Genomic DNA, 27,520 nt, shown 5'->3' with positions numbered 1-27,520 from the left:
GAAATTCTTTCCTGTGCGGGTGGTGAGACACTGGAACAGGTTGCCCAGAGAAGTTGTGGCTGCCCCCTCCCTGGAAGTGTTCAAGGCCAGGTTGGACGGGGCTTTGAGCAACCTGATGTAGTGGAAGGTGTCCCTGCCCATGATGGGGGGGTTGGAACTAGATGTTTTTTAAGGTCCCTTTCAACCCAAACCATTCTATGATTTTATATTTACATTATGCTTTATGTGAATTGTACAATTGTGCATATGGTTAGTGAAATGAACTCTGTAGTTAATTGTTGTTATTTGTAGTACATTAAAAATTCCACTTGAGACCAAGGATTTTTTTCAAATGTCGTGCAATCTGCAAGGAGAGCAGAGAAAGAGGCCTGTATGTGTATAGACCAGATTTCTGTATTTCTAGATTACTTTGACATGGTTGGTATTCTGTTTTAGAATATTATCTCACTTATAAATTTTATTAGTTTCCTACTTGTAATCCATTGATACTAGTCAGTATTGAGGTAAAGTCTAAAACTGAGGAATAAAGCTGCTGGAATTAAAAAGGAAGTAAGTGGTTAAATAAGGAGAAGCCAAATGCTGAAGAGGTCGAGATGAAACTTAATTCTCCATTTTTATGAGCTGTGTAGTTGAAACAACTTGGTTAGTCAGGAAGGTGAGATGATGAGGAGGACAGAGGCATCAAGGTGACCAAGTAAGATTTGGCATGGAAGTTTTAACAGCATACTGAGTTTTAGAAATAGGAAAAAATTAAGATACCCTTCATTGAGATCCATAATTAATTTGAAAACCAGCCAAAATTACAAAGAAAAAGGCTAGCTATTTCATATTTATTCTGTTCAAATGGTTTAGAATCTGTAGTTTTTTAAATTGTTGGTACAATGCTATTGATTTTTAGAGGTTTTATCACTTATCTTTCTGTTTTTGAAACTTTTCCAGGCCAGAAGCTCTTCAGTTGTCATGTATGCAGTAATTCTTTTTCTACAAAAGGGAGTCTAAAAGTCCACATGCGTCTGCATACAGGAGCAAAGCCCTTTAAATGTCCACACTGTGATTTACGGTTTCGTACTTCAGGGCGCAGAAAAACCCACATACAGTGTCATTACAAACCAGAGACAAAGAAAGTTAGGAAGCCTGTTGCCCGTACTTCAGCTGAGGGACTACAACCAGTCAGTCTTCTTAATTCATCCTCAACAGATCCTAATGTTTTCATCATGAATAACTCCGTTTTGACGAGTCAGTTTGATCAAAATTTACTTCAGCAAGGACTTGTGGGCCAGGCTATCCTGCCTGCTTCAGTGTCAGGTAAAGATGGATGACTTTTTGGTGGTGGTGTTGAGATCAAGTGCTGAACTTTGCTTTCTATTAGAGTTCAGAAAATTATGCCAAACACTACTTCCAAACAGGTAAGAGTTGTACTGATTTCATGATTCAATACACAGTGGTGACATAAATGGAAATTTATTTATTTAAGAATGAAGGGGAACATGTATGCTGTTCACCTAGAAAGATCTCTTCAGTTCTGCTGTGGTGTTACACTGCAGAAAGGAAGAAAATACGGATAACAAGTAGCTGGAGTACTTGTATTCTTTTTGGTAATACTCTGTTGCCTTTTCTTAAAAAGGAGAGCAAAACAGTTATTCTGTAAGCTTTCCATTCCATAAGATTTACTTTGCAAAGAAGAGTTTGTCTACACTGTTTGCATGAATAATGAAGGGTGTGTTTTCAGTGCACATGCTCTGCTGTATGTGTGTAGTTAATAGTCCAAAATAAAACACCCCCGAGAAACCCAACCAGAAAACGCTTTAGCAATACAAAAAACTGCTACTGTCAGCATGTATGTTAAGTAATTAAATGCCTAGGATGTGAAGTCTTACCAGTTGACAGTCACTACAGCTGCATTAGTTCATTAAATGTGCCACAGACCGTTCTTTGAGGCCAACTGGCACAGAATACTCAACATGCTTCATGTTGCAAGAAAATGACTTTTTGAGAATGATTCTTGCTAACTTCTAAATTGCTTTCGGGAATTGTTTGTTTAAGTGCTAGCTGTCCTCAGGCAAAGTTGGAACAGGGACGGTTTTAAGAGGCGAATAGTGTTCAGGTGTCTGGAAATGTTCCCTGGTATTGATAAATTTACTTCTTAAATTGTGGGTCTTGGACTATCTGTCTGACACTTCTGAAAGGGAGACTTTGATTTTGTTTGGCACTTGTTTCAGTACATGTCTGATTTTGAAGGTATGCCCGCACATTCACAGTAATGTATCAGTCTCGTATTTAACTGTAACCATTCCAGCATATCTGATTTGACCTAAACTGTTGTCCAAAACCAACAAACTGTTGGTTGTTTGGAAGATACTGGTAAATGTTATTTGACAGGCACAGTTAGTGATAAATTTTGATTAAAAACTGTCTGATGCTTGCTTGGATTTTTGAGTGAACCCAATAAGGAGGAGCCTTTAGCATGTTCAGATGTCCTAGAAAGGGGTGGGAACCTTCTTAAATCAAGATCAGTGATGTGGGTTTTGCCCTGAGCAGGTATTTCTTGGGTGTGTTGTAAAGCAGATTTATTATACTAAAGGATTTTGGAGAGGGGAAGATTACATAGATGTTTTTGAAGCATCAACCAAAGGAAACTGGTTGATCATACTGAAGGTGTTTGGAGAAGAAGGTATGTCAAACACAAAGTGACTTTTCCCTTATAGTGCCTCAAGAAGTAGAGATGGTCTGTTCAGCTTTTGAAATGAGGAGCTTTCTAAGTTCGAAAGATTTTGGAATTCAAATGCTAACGCACCTTTATTTCCATCCATCTGAGTACATAGGATGAACTTTGATACCTTCTTGTTTGTGCTGTGCAAAAATGTGGTGATAGCTTTCATGTGTATGTTCAGAGTCAGAGTATACATATCATGTGTGAGTGCTGCTTGTATTTACACACGGCACACTCTCCAAGGAAATTTATACCAAATTTCTCCAGGTTTCCAAAGCTACTCTGGAGTGGTTCTTGTTTTGTAAGATGTTAATAATAATCCTTAAATTACATAGAGTTTATGAAGCTTTAAAATAGGCAATCATCTACTTAAAATTATTTTTCTTGGCATAAATTCTGTGTGTGTGTGTATAGCTTTTGTATTAATTTATAAAAATAAGCTAAAAGAGGCAGTCAGTAATGATAAAGAAAAACATTATAATATAACTGTTTTCTTTGGTAGCTGGAGGTGACTTAACTGTGTCCTTGACAGATGGTAGCTTGGCCACTCTTGAAGGAATACAGTTACAACTTGCTGCTAATCTGGTTGGACAAAATGTTCAAATCTCTGGAATAGATGCCACCAGTATTAACAACATAACGTTACAGGTAGGTTGCTCACAGTTTCTTGCTTTTAATTTTATAGAGTCACTTTGAGGGCTGAAGGAAGTTTAAGGAGCATACATAATTCTGAAAGAGATCCCTTGAGTCGAGTGAGGCATACGGCAGTGCCATGCTGCATAAGTTGTACCATGTTAGAAGGCTTGAAGCATAGCTGTACAGTGGGTTGGGTTTTTTTTTGTTTGTTTTTCTGGTTTGGTTTCTTTCTTTTTCAGTTTTTCAGGTTGTTTCACCCCTCTAGGATTTTGACAGATTGCTTTAAAATGTGAGGTTTTTTTCTTTTAATTACATTTTGTCTTTTTACTCCAAAAACATTTTAGGCTCCCCACCCAACCCCCCAGAAGAAACCCCCCTCTAGAAATAAACAAACCCAAATTATTGCACAGAATGTTCTTTTCCTTAACATAAGACACCCGTGTTATTTGGCAAGCTTCTAATATTTGGATTCACAATTTAAATTCCCATTGAGCTTGTAAAATGCATGACAGAAAAAGGTGCGATGATTACATTTAAAAATTTATATTTGAAATTATGTGAAAGAATGATTTTCATGGTCTTGGTTGTGTTTGATTAGTTTCACAGAACCATTGAGGTTGGAGGAGACCTCTGGAGGTCACCAGGTCCAACCCCAAGGTCAGGGAAGGGACGTCTTCAGAGTTGCATTGGGCTCCTCAGAGGCTCTTTACTCAAGAAGTTCTTTGGGTAAAACGAAGAAAACTATATTTTAGTTTTGTTTTCCCCAATCACCAGTCATCCCTAAAGAGTAAAATGTCTGTCTTTTAACTCTCAAGAACAGCTGTTTGACTGTGAACCGGGACCTTAATGAGCCCTAGGAGCTGAAAAAAATAGATAATTTCTGGTATCAGTCTTCTCTCTGCTCCATACCTTTTCCCTTTCAAAGACCTGAAGATAGTGATAAGCATTACATACAACAGTAGGACAGTACAGAATTCCAGCAGTGTGGGTATGTGGTGCCCAGAATGCTCATATGTAACTACGATCATGAGTTCCCAAACATTTTGCTGAGAGAAGTGAGGGACAAAACTACAGGTGAAGCTTAATAGACTGCTTAGATAGTGACTTTGGAGACTGGCTATATACAGATACTTTAAATTTTAAAGTTCAAAATTGTTAATTATAAAGTGTAAATATTTTATATGTATATATATGTGCAATGAATGTGAATTCTTATGTTAAAAATATTCCCATAATCTGCATTTGTTCACTTCAGATTGATCACTTGCTTTTCAGATCGATCCAAGTATTCTACAGCAGACGTTACAGCAGAGCAATTTACTTGCTCAGCAGCTAACTGGAGATCCCAGTATGGCTCCACAGAATCCCTCCCTCCAGGCAACAGAAAATGCAGTGCCAGCTAATGTAGTTATTCAGCCTATATCAGGCCTGTCTTTGCAGCCCACAGTAACATCATCTGCTAATATGACAATAGGATCCCTATCTGATCAAGAGTCTGTGTTGACAACCAGCGCTAGTGGTAAGCAGTGTCAATAATTGTATTGTGCTTTGAATTTCTTAGTTTTACTTATGGTATTACCCACAGTGAGAAAATCCTGCCCCCAGCCCCCCTCACCAAATACCCCATTTAATAAAATATGCATACAGTTCTTATATGAGCATCTTCAGCAAATTTTATGACTTTGTGTTAGCATTTTTTAATATAATACAACTTTGTGTTACCTTTTTTAATATATTTTTTCAGAAAATATTGAGGAATGTTTATAGTTTTTAGAAAAATATAAAATCTTTGTTCTGAAGGTCTTAACCTGCAGAGGAGTAAATTCGATATGAAAATAATTGTTTCTTTAGTGTAGAAATTCTAGCATCATACCGTGGCTACATCTTTTATAGTAGTTCAGAAAATAATGTATTAATTGCTTTAAAAAGCTGTGTCTATTATTATAAAGAAAGGATCTTCATGAAATTTTTTTTGTTCTACTTGCTTATATTCAGGTGCACAGGACATCTCTCAAGTCATGACTTCACAGGGTATGGTATCATCTTCAAATGGACAGCATGAGATAATGTTGACCATAAATAATTCCAGTTTGAGTCAAGTTCTAGCTCATGCTTCAGGTTCTACTACTACAAGCTCATCAGGAAGTCCTCAAGAAATCACTCTTACAATATCTGGTTGGTATTTCTAATGATCTTTAATGGTACCAGATCTCCATTTTGTAAGGTAGCATTTATAAGGTAACATTACAGTAGCATTTTGAGGGTATTTTCACAGCCCACAGCTTTCCCATGGTGTATTGTCTATATTCATCATCTTTAAAAGATATTCCACAAATCTGCTTTTGAAAACCAAATACGTTTGCTTTGAGGACGCACGTTAGGTTGGTTCCCTATTTTATTCATTGCCTTGAGTCAGCAGATGTTTATCTTAGTGGCAAAGCCCGTATAACCAGTTCTTGTTTCCTTGCTGTACCTACCCCTTCACTTGGGGTAGTTCAACTCCTGGGTAGTACTGGGATGGGAACAAGCAGGGCAGGCACTGGCGATGAGCTTTTATAATCTAGTTTTCTTTAAATGCCTGTGGAAGTGTTCTGATAGATATTCTGATCATTCTTTGAGGTATACAGTCTTTATAATACGTAAATTAATACTTCAGGTCTCTTTGAATAAATTTAGACTGACTTTCTTACTGCCTCTAACAGACCAATCCTATATACAAATATCTTCCTATTTCCCCCAAAGACAGTTTGTATTTTGTATCATAGCATTTATTTGATCGATTCAGTATAATATTTAGTGGTCTTCTCTTCCTTTTTTCTTCTTTATTAATTTATTTTCCTTTTCTTTTTCTCTTTTTCCATTTTCTATAATGTGTTCAGTGTTTTTAAGTGTCGTGACAATAATGTCTGTGTTAAGGTGTCAGGGTCCCCCACCTCTGTTTTTCTGCTTGTTAATGGATGTTCACTCATCTAAGAAAAAGGGACGATAGGTGTCCAACAACTGAGAGAATCTGCTTTCAGTTTCTATATGTTCTATGCTTGTTGACCGTTCCACAAAATTAACAGCATGTGATGTTTCTACAAAAGAGGACCGGTTCAATGCAATTCATTATTCATATAGTAGATTGAAAAAATCACATTTTTAACCATTAGCCTTTAGTTTGCTAGATTTTTGTAGTTTCATAAAGTTGGTTCCTTGAATCTAGATAAGTAAGATCAATATTTGTCTAAATTATTAATAATCTCAGGTATTTCTCTACATGTTAGTATCTAGATATGCATAATCACAGCTGTATTAAAAACTTGACAAACCTCTGCATAAAAATCTGCATGTGTAGAAACTAAGTTTGTATTTTGGTTGTATTTGCTCCTTTTATTATTTTATGATCACTTGTTTAGAGTTCTAAGTACAGTAACAGACTACGTTGAGACATTTCCAGTTATAACAGGACTAATTCCTATTCAGGCCAAGATCTTATTCAGCATAATTCTGGAAGCAGTGATCTGAATAATGGCTTAAGGCTGACAGCGCCAACCATCAACAGTCAGACTTCAGGTGCTACATTAACTATAAGCAATGACCAGCTTCTTTCTCAGGGCACTTCACTAAATGCTCCAGGTATGCATACAGTGATTTTTCTAATTAAAAATAACAACATTTTGTTAAAAAATAAATATTAGAACAGGTAACTAAATATGAAATAGTATAATCTTATACATTATGATTCAGGAACTACATGGCTTTGTGTGTTTTCTCACTAGCTTTAAATTGTTATGCCAATTTAAATGAACTTTACTCCACATACTAAAAAAAAAATGAAAACAAGACGACATATCTAAAATCTTCAGGTGTCTTTTCAGCAATGAGTCATTTCCCATGTCCCATTTTACAGAGTTATGTCCATCAAGCTACATTTAGATGTAATTTTTCTAATTTTATCATCTGATTCTGACACTTTTTGACATGTGATTAGCTGTTTCACCGATTTATTTGCTTCCAAAATAGAAAGGCCTAGCAAATAAGAAATTAAGTTCAATTAAAATAACTTCACAGCTGGGAGTTTATGTATAACAGGTTATTATTTTTACTATTTTGCATATTTTCAGAACTTAGTACAACAGGTGGAACAAACCTTCCTTCAACAACACCCATATCTCAATCTACAGTTTCTGCCCAGAATTTGGTAATGTCTTCATCAGGAGTTGGAGGAGATGGTAGTGTCACCTTGACTCTTGCTGACACTCAGGGAATGTTGTCAGGTGGTCTTGATGCAGTTACACTTAATATCACTTCACAGGTAAGAAATGCTTTTCTGAACTGACAGATCAGTTTATGTTACTGTTTTACAGGGCAGGAGTTGGAGATTTTGCTTAGGAAATAATTTTGTCCTGTAAATACATAGTATCTGAAAATTCAGTTAACTTTCCTTCTTTCTGCCAACGGTGTGCATGCTGGCGTCTAGAAGCATAAACTAGTTAAACAGAAATACAGGTAAATTTTGCTGGGTGGTTTTTTCAGTGAACAGATAGGTTCTGCTGTTTCAAACATTTGAGATCAATTTTTAGTGATAAACTAAACTGTGTACTTCATCATTACTATTCAGTAATACAGCTTAGTATTCCTAAACTTGTTTATTATGGTGAATTTTTCTTTTCCTCCTTGAGAACATGAGAGTTGAGGAGCAATTGTGACAGTTCCTTTCGCAGCAAATAAAAGGACAGAATTTAAACTAAATTGACTTATTTAATAACAGGTAGCATTATAAGAAATTTTATAAGAATAGTGCTCTATGGGCTATAATCTCCCTAGTAGCTTTAGCATTAGATTAATTTTTAGTATAATTTAAGACTTTTGTGGTGTCATCAGGAGCCAAAAACATGTTGGCAAATAGAATGTATGGAGTGGGGAGAGAGGAAAAAAATCAAATAATATTAGAAGACTGGAAAGTGAAAATTCAGGGTCATTGTGTGGTTGGCATTTCAGTGTAGATCTGAAAACTTGGGCTGTTTCTTCTACTTTCTTAGCTTAAATAGCTTTAGACTGATTTTTACTTAATTTTTGACCTGAATTACAATGAGTAAATGTATATAAATGAGATTGTCTATCATATGTGTGATTTAAACCTGGTGAAGCAAAGTCCATGAGGATGATTATATGCTTCCCTCTGCAGTTTTGCTGTGGGGCGGGGAAGAAAAGACTTAAATAGATTTATGACACATTTTTGATTTCTGGCATCACGGAGTAACAAAGCAACATGTTGTTTCATTTCAGACTTTGTAATAATTTAAGCAATTACATTTGGGAGTGTTGATATTTATTAATAAGACACTGTGCCTAATGTTAAGGCAGGCATAAATAAAAATCAAACATTGTTTTGGGCACTATGAAAACACAGTCTGTCTTATAGGAATCATGATGAATAGACAGGTAGTACATGAAGATACTGCATTTCCTGGGGAAATTGAAAAGTCTTTTACAATAATGTAGAAATAGAAGTAGTCGTATCATATTAGCAATCTTATATCTTAAGTAGTAATTTTGTGCCTTGATTTCATGTGGTTTGAAATTAGATTTAATGAAAAGATTAAAAAAAAAAGGGAAAATATTGTGGGAACACTATGCAGAAAGCAGAATATAGGGGTTAAGGAAAGTACCAGCTGGAGAGACAAAGACAAGGGAAGACTGAAACATTCAGCAGTTGATTCAAGGCTGGGAAAAATGAATCAGAACTGAATCTCTACTCTTACAGACTTCCAGCTGTTGTTACCCTTAAATTGTTAGACTTAGATGAAAGGAGAAGAGAGAAAACAGTGGCATTTGTTCAGATAGGATTCTGGAATGGTATTTTGCAAGGAAAAAAAAAGTAGTTTTGAGGTGTAAAAATAATTTACAGAACTACAGTTAATTGTTTAAATGTAGTTATTCTACCTTTTTTTTTTTTCTCCTCTTCAACAGGGTCAGCAGTTCCCTGCTATACTCACAGATTCCAGTCTTGCTAGCCAAAGTGGGTCAGGCTCACAGCAAGTCATACTGGTGAGCCATACACCCCATTCAGCGTCTGCAAACTCCGATGAAATAACGTATCAGGTAGATACAATATATTTCTGTATCTTTTATAGGTAAAGGACATTATTTAATCAAAATACTGGAATCATCCTGCTATATCCTGAAGCAGGAATGCTGATGTCATTCCCAAATAAGAGTATTGGGAAGAGGTTCATTGTGACTTCCTAGTCACCTAGATTCTAAGTTTTGAGTTAAAAACACTTTTTCATATACAAAAAAGAAATGCAAGTAATAATGTGTTTCTTTCTACAAATTACATAGTCCTGCTCTCAACACAGACTGCTCAAAAAATTTCCAAGTAAGTTTGTAGTTAGATAATAAAAATAGACAAAGTTGAGATGTGGAAAAAAGTAACACCTATTGCTACACCTTTTCCATTCTCTTTTTGTAACCAAAGTGCTTTAATAGTGATGCATCACAAAGTCTCTTCAACCTCCTGTGTATTTGAATTTCAGTAGAAGCTTTTACATATATAATACAGTATTACTATTAGAAAAAGTAGTTTAGACTTCTCTTGTTGAAGGCAAAATGAATGTTTTCAACCAACCTGGTAATGAAAGCTGTAAAATAGGAAAAATGAGTCAGATGGTGACCCACAATCAAGTTAAGTGGTGGACTGGACTGGCAAGATGTGGGCAAGTTGTGACTGATACGGGCATGAGAAACCTCAAAAATAATGACTGAAGGAAGGGGGCCCACCTAAGTGTATGCGTATCAATAAAGGTGCCGAGACAACAATATAATAGAGGAAACTTCAACACTGTTCTTAGAAAAATTGTCACAATTGGGTGTCTCTCTGAAGTGCCTGTACACTGATGCATGCAGCATGGGGGATGAACAGGAGGAATGCAGTTGCAGGGCTGCCATCTCATTGGAATCAGAGAGAGAAGATGCTACAGCTCATACAACTGAAGCGCTGCCAAGGCTGAATTCAGGATCTTTAGGAAGGGCAGACTGGCAAGACAGCAGTGGGAATGCATGGAGCTCTGCCTGGATGGTGAGCCAACTGAGACCTTATGGGTAAGGGTTGGCAAGCAGACCAACGTGGGTGACACTTGTGAATACTAGCCATCTGCTACAGATCGCCTGATCAGGAAGAAATGAAGATAAGGCTTTCTCCTTGTTCTTGGCAGCCTGCCTTAGCTGACCCTTCTTGAGTAGACGATTTGGACTAGGTGATCTCAAGAGGTCCTTTGCAACCTGAACAAATTTGTGATACGCAGTCCCTGGTCCACATGGGTTCAACCTGCCTAAGATCTGTTGAAAGGGCAACAAGCAGGACACAAGGAATCTGGGAAATTTCTGGAGTGCATTGATGATAAATTCCTGATACAAATGACTAAGAAGCCAGCAAGTGGAGGGGGTGTTCTGGGCCTGATAATTGCAAACAAGGAAGACCTGATTGGGAATATGAAGGTCAGGGACGTACTTTGTTGCAGTGACCATGAGATTGTGGAGCTCAGGAACCTGAGGGAGGAAATTAAGGCAAACAGCAGGATCACAACCTTGGGCGTCAGGAAAGCAGACTTGGGTCTGTTCAGGGATCTACTTAAGTGGTGGGTTGACCCTGGCTGGATGCCAGGTGCCCACCAAAGCTGCTCTATCACTTGCCTCCTCAGCTGGACAGGGGAGAGACAATATAACGAAAAGCTCATGGGTCGTGATAAGGACAGGGAGAGTTTACTCACCAGTTATCCTCACAGGCAAAACAGACTCAACTTGGGGAAACTTAATTTATTACCAGTCAAATCAGAGTAGGATAGTGAGAAATAAAAACTAAATCTTAAAACATCTTCCCCCCACCCCTCCCTTCTTCCCAGGCTCAACTTTACTCCTGATTTCTGTACCTTCTCCCCCTGAGCAGCACAGGGGGATGGGGAATGGGGGTTGCAGTCAGTTCATCACCCATTGTTTCTGCTACTCCTTCCTCCTCAGGGGGAGGACTCCTCACACTTTTCCCCTGCTTCAGTGTGGGTCCCTTCCACAGGGTGCAGTCCTTCAGGAACAGACTGCTCCAGCGTGAGTCCCCCACCAGGTCACAAGTCCTACCAGCAAACCTGCTCTAGCGTGGGCTTTTCTCTCCCCATGGGTCCACAGGTCCCACCAAGAGCCTGCTCCAGCGTGAGCTTCCCACAGGGTCACAGCCTCCTTCAGGCACCCACCTGCCTGGCTGCAGGTGGGTATCTGCTCCATCATAGACCTCCATGGGCTGCAGGGGGACAGCCTGCCTTACCATGGTCTTCGCCATGGGCTTCTCTACTCTGCTTCCTGGAGCACCTCCTCCCTCTCCTCCTTCACTGACAGCTCCCTTCACTGACTTCCTCACTTTAACTTTGCCTGCAGAGTTGTTTCTCTCACATATTCTCACTCCTCTCTTCGGCTGTAATTGCTATTACATAGTAACTTTTTCCTCTTAAATATGTTATCCCAGAGGTGCTACCACTGTCACTGATGGGCTTGGCCTTGGCCAGCTGTGGGTCCATCTTGGAGCCATCTGGCACTGGCTCTGTTTGACATAGGGGAAGCTTTTAGTAGCTTCTCACAGAAGCCACCCCTGTAGTGCCCCTGTTACCAAAACCTTGCCGTGCAAACCCAGTACAGCTTGAAATAATCATATGGTAAGCGGACCTGGAGAGAAGAAGGACCAGGAGAGCTGCTTGATTTTAAATGTTGTTCTCCTCCAAGCTCAAGAATCATCAGTCCCAATGTGTAGGAAGTCAAAGGTGACAGGAGGTCAGTGTGAAGGAACAAGAAGCTCCTGACAAAACGAAGACAAAAAAGAAGCATACGTTATTGGAAGCAGGATCAAATGACCTTGAAGGAGTACAGAGACATCATTCAAGGAGATAGGGATGAGTTAGGGAGACCTAAAGCCCACCTGGAGTTGAGCTTAAAGGGACATAAAATGTAGTAAGACAGGCTTTTACAAGTGTATCAACAGCAAAAGGAAGATGAGCTGGCTTGCTACAGATTAGGGCAGAGGACCTGGTGACAGGAGATTTGGAAACGGCCAATGTACTGAGTGTTTCTTTGCTTCATTTTTATTGGTAAGATTTGTCTTCTTCAATCCCAGATCACCAGGATCAGTGGCAAAGGGTGGAGCACTGAATACTTGCCCTCAGTAGAGTAGGTTCATACACAAATCTGTTGGTGATGGGATACACTCATGAGTACTAAGGGAGCTGGCTGATGTTGTCATGAGACCACTGTCTGTTAACTTTGAAAGGTGAGGGCGACTGGGAGAGGTTCCTGAGGACTGGGGGAAAGCAAAAGTTATTCCTGCCTTCAAGAAGGGCAGGATGGAGAACCTGGGGAAGTACAGGTCAGTCACCTTCACCTCAGTCCCTGGGAAGGTGATGGAGCAAATAATCCTGGAAAGCATTTGCAAACACATGAAGGACAAGAAGATTGTTGGGAGTAGTCAGCATGGATTTGTGGAGGGGAAATCATGCGTAATTGACCTGAGAACCTTCCATGAGGAGATCCAACTGGCTTGGTCGATGAGGAGAGCAGTGGATGTGGTTTGTTTTGACTTTAGGCTTTTGATGTTGTCTCCCATAACTTCCTCATAGGCAAGCTGATGAAGTATGGGTTAGCAAAATGGAACAGTGAGTTGGATTGAAAACTAGCTGAACTACTGGTCTCAAAAGGGTTGTGATCCACGGAACAAAGTTCATCTCAAGGTCAGTCATTAGTGGTGTTACCCCCGGGTTCACATACTGGGGCTAGTACTGTTAATTGATATTCTTCGTTAAGTGATGTACCTGATAGAGTGCATGTTCAGCAGGTTTAGAGGTGGTAGAAAACTGGAAGTAGTTAACAGACTGCATGGGTGTGCTGCCATGCAGAGGGACCTCAACAGACTGAAGAACTGGGCTGACAGGAACCTCATGAAGATCAGCAAAGGGACCTACAAAGTCCTGTCCCTGGAGAAGGACAACCCCATGCACTAGTACGCACTGAGGGCAGCAGGAAAGCAGCTTTTCAAAGATGGACCAGGGGGCACTGGTGGACAAGTAGTTGACCATGAGCCAGCAATGTGGCAAAGGTGGCCATCAACATCTTGGGATGCATTAAGAAGAGCGTTGCCAGCTGGTCAAGAGGGTTCATCCTCCCCTCTTCTCAGTGGCAGTGAGAACACATCATCTGGAGTGCTGTGTCTGGTCCTGGGCCCCCCGGTACGAAAGACATGGATATACAGGAGTGAGTGCAGTAGAGGGCTACAAAGATGATTAAGGGGTTGGAGCATCCAGCATAGAAGGAGAGACTGAGAGAGCTGTGACTGTTCAGTTTAAAAGAGAGCAGGCTCTGGGTCGGGGGGTTGTTATCAATGTCCATATGTGCCTGATGGGAGGAAGTAAAGCAGACAGAGCCAGGCTCTTCTCAGTGATACCCAGTGAAAGGACAAGAGGCAATGGGCACGAATTAAAATAATTCCATCTGAGCACAAAGAAACCCTGTTTCACTGTGAAGGTGGTTGAACCCTGGAAGAGGTTGTCCAGAGAGCTTATAGAGTCTCCATACTTGGTGACATTCAAAACATGTCTGGACATGGCCCTGAGTGTGCTCTAGGGACATTGGACTAGACAATCTCAAGCCATCCCTTCCAACTTGAACTATTTTATGTTTCTAATAACATCTTGTGCATATGATTTTTACGTTTGCAGATGCTTATGAGTGTGAGTTTTTAACAATTTTAGTGTTCAAATACTCTCTGAAAACGGGTGTTTTAAAATTTAATATGAACATATTTTCTTACTCTTCTGAATTTAAAACTAGATTTTTTGTGTCTTTCAATTTATATTCTCTCATAAATCAGGGTGCCATTTCATAAGACTTATTAAAGTCACTTGTAAAGTGTGACTATGTCTGAGTAGCACTACTGTAATAACAGTCAAGATGTAACACTAAACTAGTTTTCTGTCATTCCCTGTAATGTGTGTTTCATTTAATCATGGTGACTACGTTGATTGACCTTTCAACATTTCACCCTTTTCCTGAGAGGTTCCAACTAGTTGGAAACAAACACATGCATGTGTGTGCACACACAGGATTTTTTTCATTCAATGTGCCTTATATTGCTTCTTTGCTTTCTAGTATGGATAATATCCTACTATGTTCTGTGTCTTTTTAGTTCATCCTGAATAATTCATGTAGAGTACTGCTTCCTTTATCTTCGTCTTCATTTGTTCCTTTCTATAAGTTATTGTATTTAAGATTCTTTTGTATCTGTAAAGTTGAAGGAATTTTGTGTTATTTTATTTGAAGAAAGTGAAATTTTCCAAACACTTGTCATTGATTAAGCAAAACAAAAATGCAGCACAACCCCATCCAAAGTCTATCAACTTTTTATTGTGTTTCAGTACTTCTGGAACTTTGCATTGGTAGCTCAGAGCTTTACTTCCTTATGAAAATTAAACAAATAGAAAATATTCTTCTCCTCTGTAAAATCAGAGATACTTTCTTTTTTGTCTGAAATGTTTTTGGCTTTGAATTTTGTTCAGTGAGAAATGTGAGAATCATCTGAGATGGTCAGGAATATAAAACTGAATGTAGGAAAATACTGATACAAACACATTCTATTTATAATGTGTACATGAATTTGATCATAGTTATAATATTTCTGTTTTCTTAAAATACATATATGTGTCATTCTTAAGATCAATGAAATACATGATCATATTTATATACAACTCACTAATTTCTGTTGTGTTGGTAAGTTGCCTACAAGTACTCTCCAAAAATTGGTCATATTGGGGTAGATTTTGAAAAATAAATCACTATTGTGGATGTGCCTATGAGATTATTTGATAGCGTTTTTGTAAATTGTTTCAGGTGACAGAGGTTTCTCCCAATGTGACTAAAAGCAGTCAAGCAGAAAAAGAAGGTCGTGTACACCAGTGTTTTGAGTGTAGTCAAACCTTTTCTTCAGCCACCATGTTGATGCACCATAGTAAAGAGGTTCATGGCAAGGAGAGAATACATGTTTGCCATGTCTGCAATAAAGCCTTTAAGCGGGCCACACATCTCAAGGTATTTGGTAATAACAGTTGATTGTTCTGTTAACTCCTTCTTTTGTTTTGGACTTTTCATGATATTAATGAAAGGTACCTATTATCCCTTTACCTTTCCTTTCCTTTTACAGTGTGAAGGGTGTGCATCTGAGAGAGGGAGTCGAAGTGATAACGTATACACAGATAGAGGACTCTCTCCTGGAGTATGGAAAGGGTTTTAATGCATCTATTGACCACAGAATGAAAAATGTGAATGCCTGTCATGCAAATAATAGTGCCAGAGAAAGATTTCAGTTACTTTATTTGCTTATGAATGTCATCACTGCTAGTCCTGATTTCCAGACATCTTTTGGAATTATAGGAAGCTATTTGCTTTGCACTCTATCACTTGATTTTTAGATGCTCTGTCTTGTGAGTACAAGTGATGTCTGTAGAGGAAGCATTTGTTTTAAATATCCTTATATTATTGCTGTTGTTTAGTGATATTTTTGATGCAGTTTTCTCTATATTATGAACAACCCAATACTTCCAAGTCTTTTAAAAAAAATCAGTGGTGTGTTTCATTTTTTAATGAGATTATAGAGTGTTCATGTTAGGAATATTGGGCTGTACTAGACAAGTAGTATGTCCAGGCCAGTATGCTATCTCTGAGAGATACTAAGAGGCAGTGATGTGAAGAAATACTTTATGGAAAGAGCAAACATGTAACTTGTCCAGAATTTTGCCAGCTTCCCAGAATTTATACGAGGAAATTTCTGGAGCCAGAGGCAATGTCTTTATATTAAATAGCTCTTAGGAGAGTTTTTCAATAGATTTCCTTTCACTCTAGTATCATATTTTGAGGAAATATGCCCAGTTTGTGAAGTTCACTCCTTTGGAGTGATCCTGTGTGTCAACCAGACTCTTGGTCCTTGGGGAAACTGTCATAAAATGTGGTGTTCTGAAACTGTTAGCCTGTGGTTTAGGAGAAATTTTCCAGGAAAAAAAAAAAAAGAGAAATACAATATTGATACTTGTTTTCCTTAAGCAATGATAACAAAACGTAAATATCAGTCTCTCTTCAATTTGTTTTTTTAGAACTGGCTGGTATTACATTTTGTTCATAATTAAACCTTTAACCTTCTATTAACCTTCCATTGTATACTGGGCCCAGGTTAAAGATACAAGGTAACTTCCTACCCTGGTACAGCCCTACCTGAAAGGAGGTTGCAGAGAACTGGGGATGAGTCTCTTTAACCAAGTAATAAGCAATAGGACAAGAGGTAATGGCCTCAAGTTGCACCAGGGAAGGTTTAGACTGGATATTAGGAAGTATTTCTTTACAGAATGGGTTGTGAGGTGTTGGAAAGGACTGCCCAGGGCAGTGGTGGAGTCCCCATCCCTGGAGGTGTTTAAGAGTCGGGTCGACATAGTGCTCAGGGATATGGTGTAGTTGGGAACTGTCAGTGTTAGGTTAATGGTTGGACTGGATGATCTACAAGGTCTTTTCCAACCTTGATGATTCTGTGATTCTGTGAAGTTGGGCGGGAGCGTTACTCTGCTTGAGGGTGGAAAGGCTCTACAGAGGGATTTGGACAGGCTGGATCGATGGGCTGAGGCCAACTGTGTGAGGTTCAACAATGCTAAGTGCTGGGTCCTGAACTTGGGTCACACCAACCACATGCAGTGCTACAGGCTCGAGGAAAAGTAGCTGGAAAGCTGCCTGGCAGAAAGGGACCTGAGGGTGGTGGTTGATAGTCTGCTGAATTTCAGCCAGCAGTGTGCCCAGGTGGCCAAGAAGGCCAATAGCATCCTGGCTTGTGTCAGAAATAGCGTGGCCAGCAGGGACAGGGAAGTGATCTTGCCCCTGTACTTGGCACTGGTGAGGCCACACCTTGAATACTGTGTTCAGTTTTGGGCCCCTCACTACAAAAAGGACACTGAATTACTGGAGTGAGTCCAGAGAAGGGCAGCGAAGCTGGTGAAGGGTCTATAGAGCACCAGTCGTATGAGGAGCAGCTGAGGGAACTGGGGTTATTTAGTCTGGAGAAAAGGAGGCTCAGGGAAGACATCATTCTCTGCAACTACCTGAAAGGAGGTTGTAGCAAGATGGGTGTCGGTCTCTTTTCCCAGGTAGCAAGTGATAGGACGAGAGGAAATGGCCTCAAGTTGTGTCAGGGGAGGTTTAAGTTGGATATTAGGAAAAATTTCTTGACTGAAAGAGTTGTTAAGTACTGGAACAGGCTGCCCAGGGAGGTGATTGAGTCGCCATCCCTGAGGGTATTTAAAAGACATGTAGATGTGGCACTTAGGGACATGGTTGAGTGGTGGATTTGGCAGTGTTAGATGAACGAAATGATCTTAAGGATCTTTTCCAACCTAAATGATTCTATGATTCTATGAACTTTCTTAGCAAAAGAGATTTGAAAAAAATTTGCAGTCCAACTCAGATCAGAAACAAAGTGGACAAAAACCTGCTACTTAAATAAGGCTAGGATGATGATAGAAAAGCATTTATATTTAAAAGTTGATTTCTTGAATGGGTACTTTCTGATGTAAAAGACAGTCTTACTTGCTTTATTTGGGATGCTTCTTGAATCCATGGCTTTGTACCAGGAAGCACTTCCTGCTCACTGCAGTAGACCATTTTCAACCTTCAGATCCACAGATATCAGCGTTTGCAAAAGATCACATTTATTAGTTTCTATGAAAGGAGGATAATGTTGCATGTATATGTAAAAATTGGAGAGTGAACCTCACTGGATGGTGAAGTTTCAACAGTTTCTTTTCCCATATACACATACAGACACATACAAACCAGCAGAATGACCAGCTAAGTTCTCGGAACATTCATCAAAAATGGGGCAGAAGTTTACAGTTTGATACGGCTGATCTTGTGGAAGCACTATTACTCTCTTTTGACCAGCATAACAGTTTGATCTTTGTCAGTCCAACTAGTGGCTATGAAAGCTGATAAATCTTATTTCAGGAGGGTTTTCTCAGTATCCTGTACAAACCCAATCCAAGATTTCTGATGATGAAAGTCAAAATGAATCTCCAAATCATCATTTTTCACTTCTGGTGAGATGGAGGAGAGGGTGTTTTAAACAAAAAGACAGTTTCATTTAGTACTTAGCCATCATGTCCTAAAACAGATTCGTCCTCTTCATCAGGTGTTCCAGAACATCAGCTGTGAGCAGTCTTTAACAGGAAGTTCAACAAAGATAAATGAAACCATGGGTTTCATTTTAGGGTTTAGGGCTTAGGGTTTGGGGAAGCGTTCAGTGTTCAGTGATCTCTTACTCAAGATCTTCATTTTGTACTGATGGTATTCTGGAGATCACCAAAAATGTTAAGAGCACTGCCAAATTTCAGGCTTTCTAGAAAAACCCAATAGGAGGTAAGGGTACCAATGTTTAGATGACAATACTTAACTGTATTTGTTTTCTCGAAAGGCATCAGCACCAGCAATTTCACAATTATCGGCAAGAAAAGCTTCTTTAGAAATTATGTATGAACACCCCCACCACCTACCCCAGCCCTGGTGTCAAAAATTTTCTGTGCAGTGTTTTCGGTTCCCCTTCTGGTGTTGGTGACTGTCCTGATTTTAGAGCTTCAGAGAGGAGAATCTTAAAAGACATCCACAGTTACTAAACAGTCCAATTCCATATCATTAGATAGTGGAAATACCTGCAGGACTTTAGATAGTACATAAAGGACGGACATCATTCTAAAATGAAAATAGAATGAGGTTGTGATCTTATTAAAACAATGGAATGAAACAAACTTTTTAGTGTGATACTTTCAGAGGTGGTTATAATTAATGGTTCAAGATTGGTGGGGCATGAGAGTTGCATACCAGTACATGAGTTGGGGGGTAAAGGGCCCTTTCAGATGTTTCCTATTTTTAATGATTGTTTGGGACCCCAAGATATTTCCAGTCTGAAAAATATGAGAATTACACAAATAAACTTGTAAATATCATATGAACAATCAAAGAAATACTAAGGGTGTCTATAAAGAAGTGCTTGCACTTCAGAGCATTGTATTCCTATGAAATATTTTCAAAAGGATATATTTTTCAGGTAAGATGTAAGGGATTGGCAGATCAGTGGAACAGAATTGCATCAGAAACTGTTTGTTCAGAGAAAGGTGGCAGAGAAAATTTTATAGCAGCTATCTGAATGCTCTCCTGATTACTTTCAAGTAAAAAATGGAGCATGAGGTGTTGTTAGGGTTTTGGAGGGTTTTTTTTGTTATTTTGGATTGGGGTTTTTTTTGTCGTGGACAGAAAAAAGCAGCCAGTTTCAGATAATTTTTCTGGAGTAGGTCATAGCCTACTTCTACCATTTCAGTGCTTCAGGAGATAATGAACAAGATAAAAGCAAAAGATTTTCTTCATCTCCAACTAAGCTGTGGTTTATGATTCTTCTGTGATTTTCTTAGAAGACCTTTTATTATTTCCCTATAATACTATATTATTATAATTACTATGATAATAATATTCTTCCCTGTAACTGTCTTGCTGATTTACCAATGAAAACAAATTCTGCAGACACAATTTGCTTCAGTTCATGGAGTGAGGAATAGGACTTCATAGACATCAAAAAGGCTTATTGTTTAGGTGTAGTAAAGACTAATTAATAGTCTAGTCTGTAATGAACAGACTAGAAGAGAATACCCACATGCATTTTAGAAAGAGGACAAGTACTCACAGTACTGTTTCACATACAGTTCTTGATTAGTTTTTAAAATTAAATATGTTTGCATTTGCTTTCTTTTGTAATTTGAATTGTATCTTGGTATTACTAAAGAGATTTAAATGAAGAAGTTAATAGATTACATAAGATACTCTAAATTTGCAAAACTTATGGGCCCAGCATCAGTGAATTAAAAACACTGAAGTTAGAACTGTTACTAGTGGTTCTTCATAAAGATGAAATGTGTCATACCCTCATTCTGCTTTCTTGTCTGCAAGGACCTTAGTGATTTTTTTTTTTTTAAATTATTATTAATTTGAGTTCATTGTGAAGTGGTTCTGTTCGCACTTTGACACAGTGCAGCTGCCTGTGTGTATGTTGCGATAGTCCCCTCTGAGGCCTGTACAGTTTTACAGTGATACTCAGGTGCTGAGTAGGAATTATGTATGTATCAGGCAAGGGGAGGGGAGATGAATACTGCAGAGGGGAGGGAAAAAGGTCAGCGTTAACTTACAGTGTGCACAGTTGTCCAAAATCTGTGTTTGTAAGTGAACAAAGCATTTCAAGAGCTCTTTTTTTTTTTATTTATTTTGCTTCAGATAATTAGTGAAGGGACTAATGTATGCAAAAAAAGCAATGCATACAGTTATTGACAGAGGTTTTCAGAAATTTAAAGATACTGCTGCATCAGCCTTACAACGAGTTGATATACAAAAACAATCTCTCATTGAAAAGAAAAAAACCTGCAGGCTTCCATCTTCCTCCAGCTTGTCTGGTGATGACTAAGATCCTATGTTTTTGTCTTCAAAGTGTGAATACATTTTTATGTTAAATACTGAAGTTCTTTTAAATGGTCTGAAATGTATTTTTTTTCTATACTGGCTTAGGAACACATGCAAACCCATCAGGCTGGACCTTCACTGAGTTCCCAGAAGCCTAGAGTGTTTAAGTGTGATACTTGTGAAAAAGCTTTTGCTAAGCCAAGTCAGCTGGAGAGACATAGTCGCATTCACACAGGTAATACCAGAAATTATTTTTATCTTGCAAGATTTTCTTGTGAATAAATGGGTGTTATGTTTGGATTCCTTGCTCAGGGTTTCAGGTAACTGCATTTAAATATCAACTTAAGCTTAAAAAAAACCCAAGTAAATTTCTAACCCAGAGAGTTTAGAAAAGCGTTCAACACAGTTCCCCATAGGATTCTCATAGAAAAACTGGCTGCCCATGGCCTGGATGAGCAAACAGTCTGCTGGGTCAAGCACTGGCTGCATGGACAGTCCCAGAGAGTGATGGTCAATGGAGCTAAATCCAGCCGGTGGCCGGTCACAGGTGGTGTTCCTCAGGGCTCGGTGTTGGGACCATTTCTGTTTAACATCTTTATCAATGATCTTGATAAGGACATAGAGTGTATCATCAGTAAGTTCGCAGATGACACCAAGTTAAGTGGTAGTGTCGATCTGCATGAAGATAGGGAGGCTTTACAGAGAGACTTGGATAGATTGGATCAGTGGGCCAACGTTAACGGGATGAGCTTCAACAAGGCCAAGTGCCAGGTCCTGCACTTGGGCCACAACAACCCCATGCATCGCTACAGGCTTGGGGAGGTGTGGCTGGAGAGCTGTCTGGAAGAGAAGGATCTGGGGGTTCTAATTGACAAACAGCTGAACATGAGCTGGCAGTGTGCCCAGGTGGCCAAGAAAGCCAATGGCATCCTGGCTTGTATTAGAAATAGTGTGACCAGCAGAAGTAGGGAGGTGATAGTCCCCCTGTACTCTGCACTGGTGAGGCCACACCTGGAGTATTGTGTCCAGTTCTGGGCACCTCAATACGAGAGGGATATCGAGGTGCTGGAGCGAGTGCAGAGGAAGGCAATGAAGCTGGCGAAGGGCCTGGAGAACAAATCCTATGAGGAGAGATTGAAGGAGCTGGGACTGTTTAGTTTGAGGAGGAAAAGGGTGAGGGGAGACCTCGTCACTCTCTACAGCTACCTGAAAGGACATTGTAGAGAGGTTGGTGCTGGTCTCTTCTCACAGGTGATTAGTGACAGAACAAGGGGGAACGGCTTTAAACTCCAACAGGGGAGGTTCAGACTGGACATTAGGAAAAAATTTTTCACAGAAAGAGTGGTCAGACAGTGGAATAGGCTGCCCAGGGAGGTGGTGGAGTCACCATCCCTGGATGTGTTTAAGGGTGGTTTAGATGAGATGCTGGGGGATATGGTGTAGGGGAGAGCTTTGTAGAGTAGGGCTGATGGTTGGACTCGATGATCCCAAGGGTCTTTTCCAACCTGAATGATTCTGTGATTCTGTGAAATTAAAATGAACAGCAGACTTGAAATCTCAGAAACTGTGTTTAAAGCCAGAACATCACACTTCACTAAGGTTCTCTGTATTTTGGGATTGGCAGTACTGCCGTGGTTATGTGAATGCATGAGCTTGTATCTAAAAGTTTGTCGTCTTTGAAGCAGATTAATAAAAGCATATTTTAAAGCATTATTTAAAGTGGTGTAAAGACACTGGATATGATCATCTTCAAGTCTATAGGAGAATGTACAAATGACTGGGTGTGCTCAGTGATGTTAAATAAGGGACAGTCTTGACTGCTGATACTGACTGCTGTATGCAGTACTTCATTGTCATTGAGCTACTCAGTTCATCTGGTTCTAATGCCAGTGCTTTTAGTTTTTTGTGTTCTTTTCTGCTTAATTACTTTCTTCCACTGTTACTGTATAAAAAGACTATACTGATTTCTTTTAGGGAGCACACATTTTCTGTGATAGAAGTGCTTTTCAGGTTGCAGCTTCTGCCCTGCTACAAGTTGAAAGCTGTACATGGGATAGCCCAACTGCCTTCCCCTTCACCTTCTGTATCTTAAGAACATGAGTTCTAAATATAGGAGTTGGTTCTCTGAAACTTCTCTCTTTTCCGTACCACTGCTACCAATTAAGAGCTGTCATGGCTGCTAGAGTTAAAGACAGGGGAAGGTTATCTGTGTTGCTACAAAGCTGGAGGGCACCAAGGAATTGACTGGATGTGCTATATAGCATAAGAAGACTCCCACAAAAGGGTAACTCTCTTTCAGTGAGTCAGCCAGAGCTTTGTCTTTCCCCTGTGTCAACTTCTGGTTGTTAGCTTTTGGCTGCTCTTTGTTCATTTAAAGCAAAGTTCCTAATCTCTTCCTTCAAGTTATCTTGTTAACCCTGTCATTTTTCCTTGGTTAGCATCACTTGCTGGTCTTGTGACATGTAATTTGAGTTTCATCTTTGAATGGACCTTCACTTTGCATCTTCAGATTAAGTCCTTGCAGTTTTTTTAGGACTGCATCTCTGAAGTATAGACTTGTCTATATCTGAGTGTCTTGTGCATGCTGTTATTTCATGCATCAAAACTTTCTTTTCTCTGTCTTTGACAAATGCAGTCTTTTATAAACAGACACATGCTCTCACATGCATTCTACCTTGCTGTTCCAAATGTTTGGAAGGATTGTAAATGTTTATTCAGTAGTATCTTTGAATTCTTTTATGTGTCTGTATGACATCTGATAGGCTGTTGATGTCTTGATAATTTACATTATCTTAATATGTCCTTATATACTTGTGTATCGGTTAATTTATTTTCTCTTACATTATGTTTATGTCACGTTCTTAAAGGTAGGGTCTGTCTCTTTGCTCTGTTTTCATGAAGCAGTTATATGGTAGAGTTTCTGTCTGTGTCTAAGGCTGTGTACTGTGATGTTATGAATAATAAATGTTAAAAGGGTTTCCAGGGAAGACAGGGAAAAAAAAATAGATGCGGCTGAAAACATTTTAAGATTGTCACAGTCTAGGAAACTGCTTTAATGTCCCGTATAGGAGTGGCCATATAGAAGTCGTTGTTAGGTGATGAATGAGTCTGTCTTCCATTAGGGTTAAACTAGTTCATACTGACCATTGCACATAAGCAGATACTGAGACAGCTAGTCAAGGTTTCCAAAGAAATTAATGTAGTCTGATACTTGTTTTTGTAGTCTGATACTTGTTTTAGCATGGAAAAAAAGAAGAATTGGAGAATAATTAGTCAGTGATTCCAAATGTGAATGAATTAGATGAGGCCTATACAGTGTGTAGCCTACTGTGGCATTTTTTGATTTGTTCTGGTAAAATGAATTTGGCTCATTTTGATTGCCTAATTCAGCACACGGTTTGTATACTGTCAAAGGTAAAGTAGGAACAGTAATTGCAGGAGCACCTCATTTCATGAGTGTTTGCGCTTTGAGGTGTTAGGGTTTGCTCAGCAGCTGAAAGCCAGAGAGGTCCCAGGTCCAGGCCCTGACTCTTTTTTTACATTTCATTCAGTTGCTGAGAACTCTCTAGCAGGAAAGGATAGGAGTTTGGATAGAGAGGATTCATGAACTTGGTGAATTTATGGTTTGAGTTCTTTTGCTAAGGAAATTCTGAGATTTGGGAATCCTAAGAGCATGTTTAGAGATGTTGCAGTGGGAAGGCATGGATAGACAGGAGAGGCAATGAGCGTAAAAAGCAGTGAAGAACATGGGCGATCATTTAGCTGGGAAGGGATGAGATCCTTATGGATCAAGTTGTGAAATACTGCAGTGTGGGTGATACGTATCGATTACAGTGACTAGAGAGTATTGTAACAGGAGGGGAAGTTAGTATGGTAGGATAGACTTTAATTTTAGTGGTCTGGGTCATCCACTTTCAGCAAAACTGAACTTCTGGTAGATAAGCAATAACTCTTGATAAGGATAATGGGTATTTGCAGCCATGTGTCAGCTAGCAGCATTCATCGCTGATTGGTTGCTGCTAGTTGCAATTACCGTATGATGGGTGTGTGTATAAGCATGTTTTATAAGGGGTGTTCATACCAACTGGTTGAAGGTGGTTTCTCATCTGAGCATGGGAGGAAACTTGGATCTGATCTACTGGGGCTGTTTTTATGGGTTAGGGGTCTCTGCTGACCCTGTGTATTCTCACTTAATGGGTGGAATGTATATGCTTCTCTTCCCTTCACTCCCTGCCCCAAGAGAAATGGTGATTGCTCTTCTTGAGAGAAGAACTGAGGAAGGGGCATAGAGCTGCTTTGAGGTTACTGTGGTAGAAAGGAACATTCTGGTTATACTGGGGGCAGGAAAAGAGAGGCAGGAATTACAGTCCAAGGAGTTTAAAAGTCTTTAGAATTCCCCAATAATTTTCTTTCTGCATAACTGATTTAAAGAATTAAAGAATTACAGGCTTTAAAGAATGGCAGTGTTCTAGTTAAGAGTTCCACAAAATAATCTGAAAGCACAGAAGAAGGCCGGTTTCCCTTCTCCCTGCTTTGATTCATGCCACCCCTTGTAATAGACACGGAGCACTTTGGGAAGGCTGAGAGCAGAGCAGAGTCCCTTTATGCATCTGTTTCTCATAAATCTGCGCCATCATAGGAAAAATTCTTTGTATTTTGGAATGACTTGTAATTTACTCAGTAAATCCTCAAATGTTTTTGGGTCTCTTGTACTCGGGTGCTCATGTGCTAGTAATGCCCACAAACTGTAACAATCCTTGCTAAATTCATTTTTATATTACTGTTGTCTGATGTTGTTGAAACAGCAAATCAATCCATGTGATAGTCATTCTTTCAGAAGAGAATGTTCTTTTAAAAATCCCTTAAAACCAAAAGAGTGAAAACGTGCTGCGCAAAAGTTTTTAGATGGGTCCTCTTACATAAATGGTGATAGAAAAGGCTAATGTAAGTCTGAACTGATTCACTTTCCTAAATGTATGCACCTTGTCTGTGAGAAAGTGTTTGTGATTTCTATCTTGATTAAACATTTTTAACAATTTATAATGGTCAATACCTACTGAGTCAGTGGCCAGAAGGAAAACACATTATTTCTCTTAATAGCTCTAAATACCTTGTACATTCAGATTTATCAGTGAAGAGCAGTTTGGAGAAACGTTGCCGAAATTAGAGGGAAGCTGATGCTTCCAATTCTACAAAAAGAACATGTGGTAATTTATTACACACCACAAAAAGGCTGTTCATCTTAACAGAGTAGAAAACCTGGAGTCAAAAGTATCTGAGGAAACATAGATTTCACTTCAAACTATTGAGATCATTGTTAACAAAAATCAAAAGAACATTTCTGTGCTTTAAAGGACCTTTTATTGATTGTCTGAGAAGTTGATTTTAGCATGGAAGCTACAATGCGTGTGGCGACACTAACATACAGGTAATGAAGGAAGAGAGAAATCGGTCCTTTAAGGAAGACTGTGGAAAAGTATTTATACTCCTGCTTGTGCTTTATGGTGCTGACTAAGAGCAAAGTGTATTTGTAAGTTCAGCAGATGCTTTTAGAAGTCCTTAAAGATACAGCAGTGTGTCTTCTGTTGATGTCAGAGGGTTGTGGTCTTGAGTGTTGAAGCAAAAGTCTGGTTTTGCAAAGTAGGTATTTTTGAATTTTAAGTATTTTTATAATGAATATGTTCCTGAGCTTTTATTTAGAAATTATTAGTATTCCGGCAGATTAAGAACAATATGCCTGCTTTGGTAAAATACGGGAATCACTAGTAGCTATTGGCACAGGAGGCCACAGGTCCCATGTAGAATTAGAAGAACTTTTTTAACACAGTTGACTTTCTAGTTTCTTACAGACATCAGCTTTGTTAATTCTAGAATATTGCTTTATCTACATTATTCTGAATGATGTAAAAAGGTGATGGTTCCCTTGGGTACAGAAAAGTGAAACTGGTAAACTGATTTTTGCACCTCTATGAAATAATTTACTTAGATAATAAATCGGGTAGGAAAGATAACAATATAAGTGGTTTATGACTTATGTAAATATTCTGACATTTAATTTGGGATGTTTTGCTGATGATATGGAGCCATTGCACTGTTTTGAGAAAGTCTCAAGGAAAAAGATCATGTCTACTTAATTTCTAGGTCATCTTGATGATTTTTACTGAATTCTGAGCTGTATTTTTATGTTGAAATGAGAAATTATTAAATACATTTTTCTCTTTTATAAGGTGAACGGCCATTTCAGTGTACACTGTGTGAAAAGGCTTTTAACCAGAAGAGTGCTCTTCAAGTCCACATGAAAAAGCACACAGGGGAGAGGCCTTATAAATGTGATTACTGTGCAATGGGATTTACACAGAAAAGCAATATGAAACTGCATATGAAGCGGGCTCATGGTTATACTGGTATGTAGCATAATGATAGTAATGGTGAGTGCAGAGAACCATATGCTTTACCAGGAAAGCACAAAGCACTTCCCTTAGGTTGCTGAGGAATTAGGCACTAAAAGTCAAAGACCAGAGTTGAAGAGCTAGCAGTTGCACATACAACCCAAAAAGCAGGTTGAAACAGAGATTGGTTTACTGCTTATGGTTCCTTATTTTCTATGTGGAGCTCTGTAGTACAGAAATACAA

General features: G+C 39.0%; 1 protein-coding gene across 9 annotated transcripts in view; it reads left to right on the top strand.

Moving 5' to 3' along the window:
* ZNF236 (zinc finger protein 236) overlaps positions 1–27,520 on the top strand; it is a 96,393-nt gene that overhangs the window by 66,926 nt on the left and 1,947 nt on the right. For 6 of the 9 annotated variants that reach the window (XM_074877031.1, XM_074877063.1, XM_074877013.1 and 3 more), the window contains 10 exons: positions 940–1,305; positions 3,213–3,358; positions 4,622–4,865; positions 5,342–5,521; positions 6,812–6,964; positions 7,453–7,643; positions 9,302–9,433; positions 15,248–15,445; positions 20,993–21,122; positions 27,115–27,291. In XM_074877031.1, coding sequence (XP_074733132.1) covers positions 940–1,305; positions 3,213–3,358; positions 4,622–4,865; positions 5,342–5,521; positions 6,812–6,964; positions 7,453–7,643; positions 9,302–9,433; positions 15,248–15,445; positions 20,993–21,122; positions 27,115–27,291 — 1,917 coding nt within the window. Of the gene's footprint in view, positions 1–939; positions 1,306–3,212; positions 3,359–4,621; positions 4,866–5,341; positions 5,522–6,811; positions 6,965–7,452; positions 7,644–9,301; positions 9,434–11,399; positions 11,589–15,247; positions 15,446–20,992; positions 21,123–27,114; positions 27,292–27,520 lie in introns of those variants that run through there. The other 3 variants (XM_074877022.1, XM_074877042.1, XR_012629922.1) reach the window with 3 other exon arrangements.

The sequence above is a fragment of the Strix uralensis genome, chromosome 1 (assembly GCF_047716275.1).
Source record: "Strix uralensis isolate ZFMK-TIS-50842 chromosome 1, bStrUra1, whole genome shotgun sequence".
In the NCBI taxonomy this organism is placed as follows: domain Eukaryota; kingdom Metazoa; phylum Chordata; class Aves; order Strigiformes; family Strigidae; genus Strix; species Strix uralensis.
Note: the sequence above shows the minus strand (reverse complement) of the source record. Positions and strands in the feature narration are given on the sequence as shown.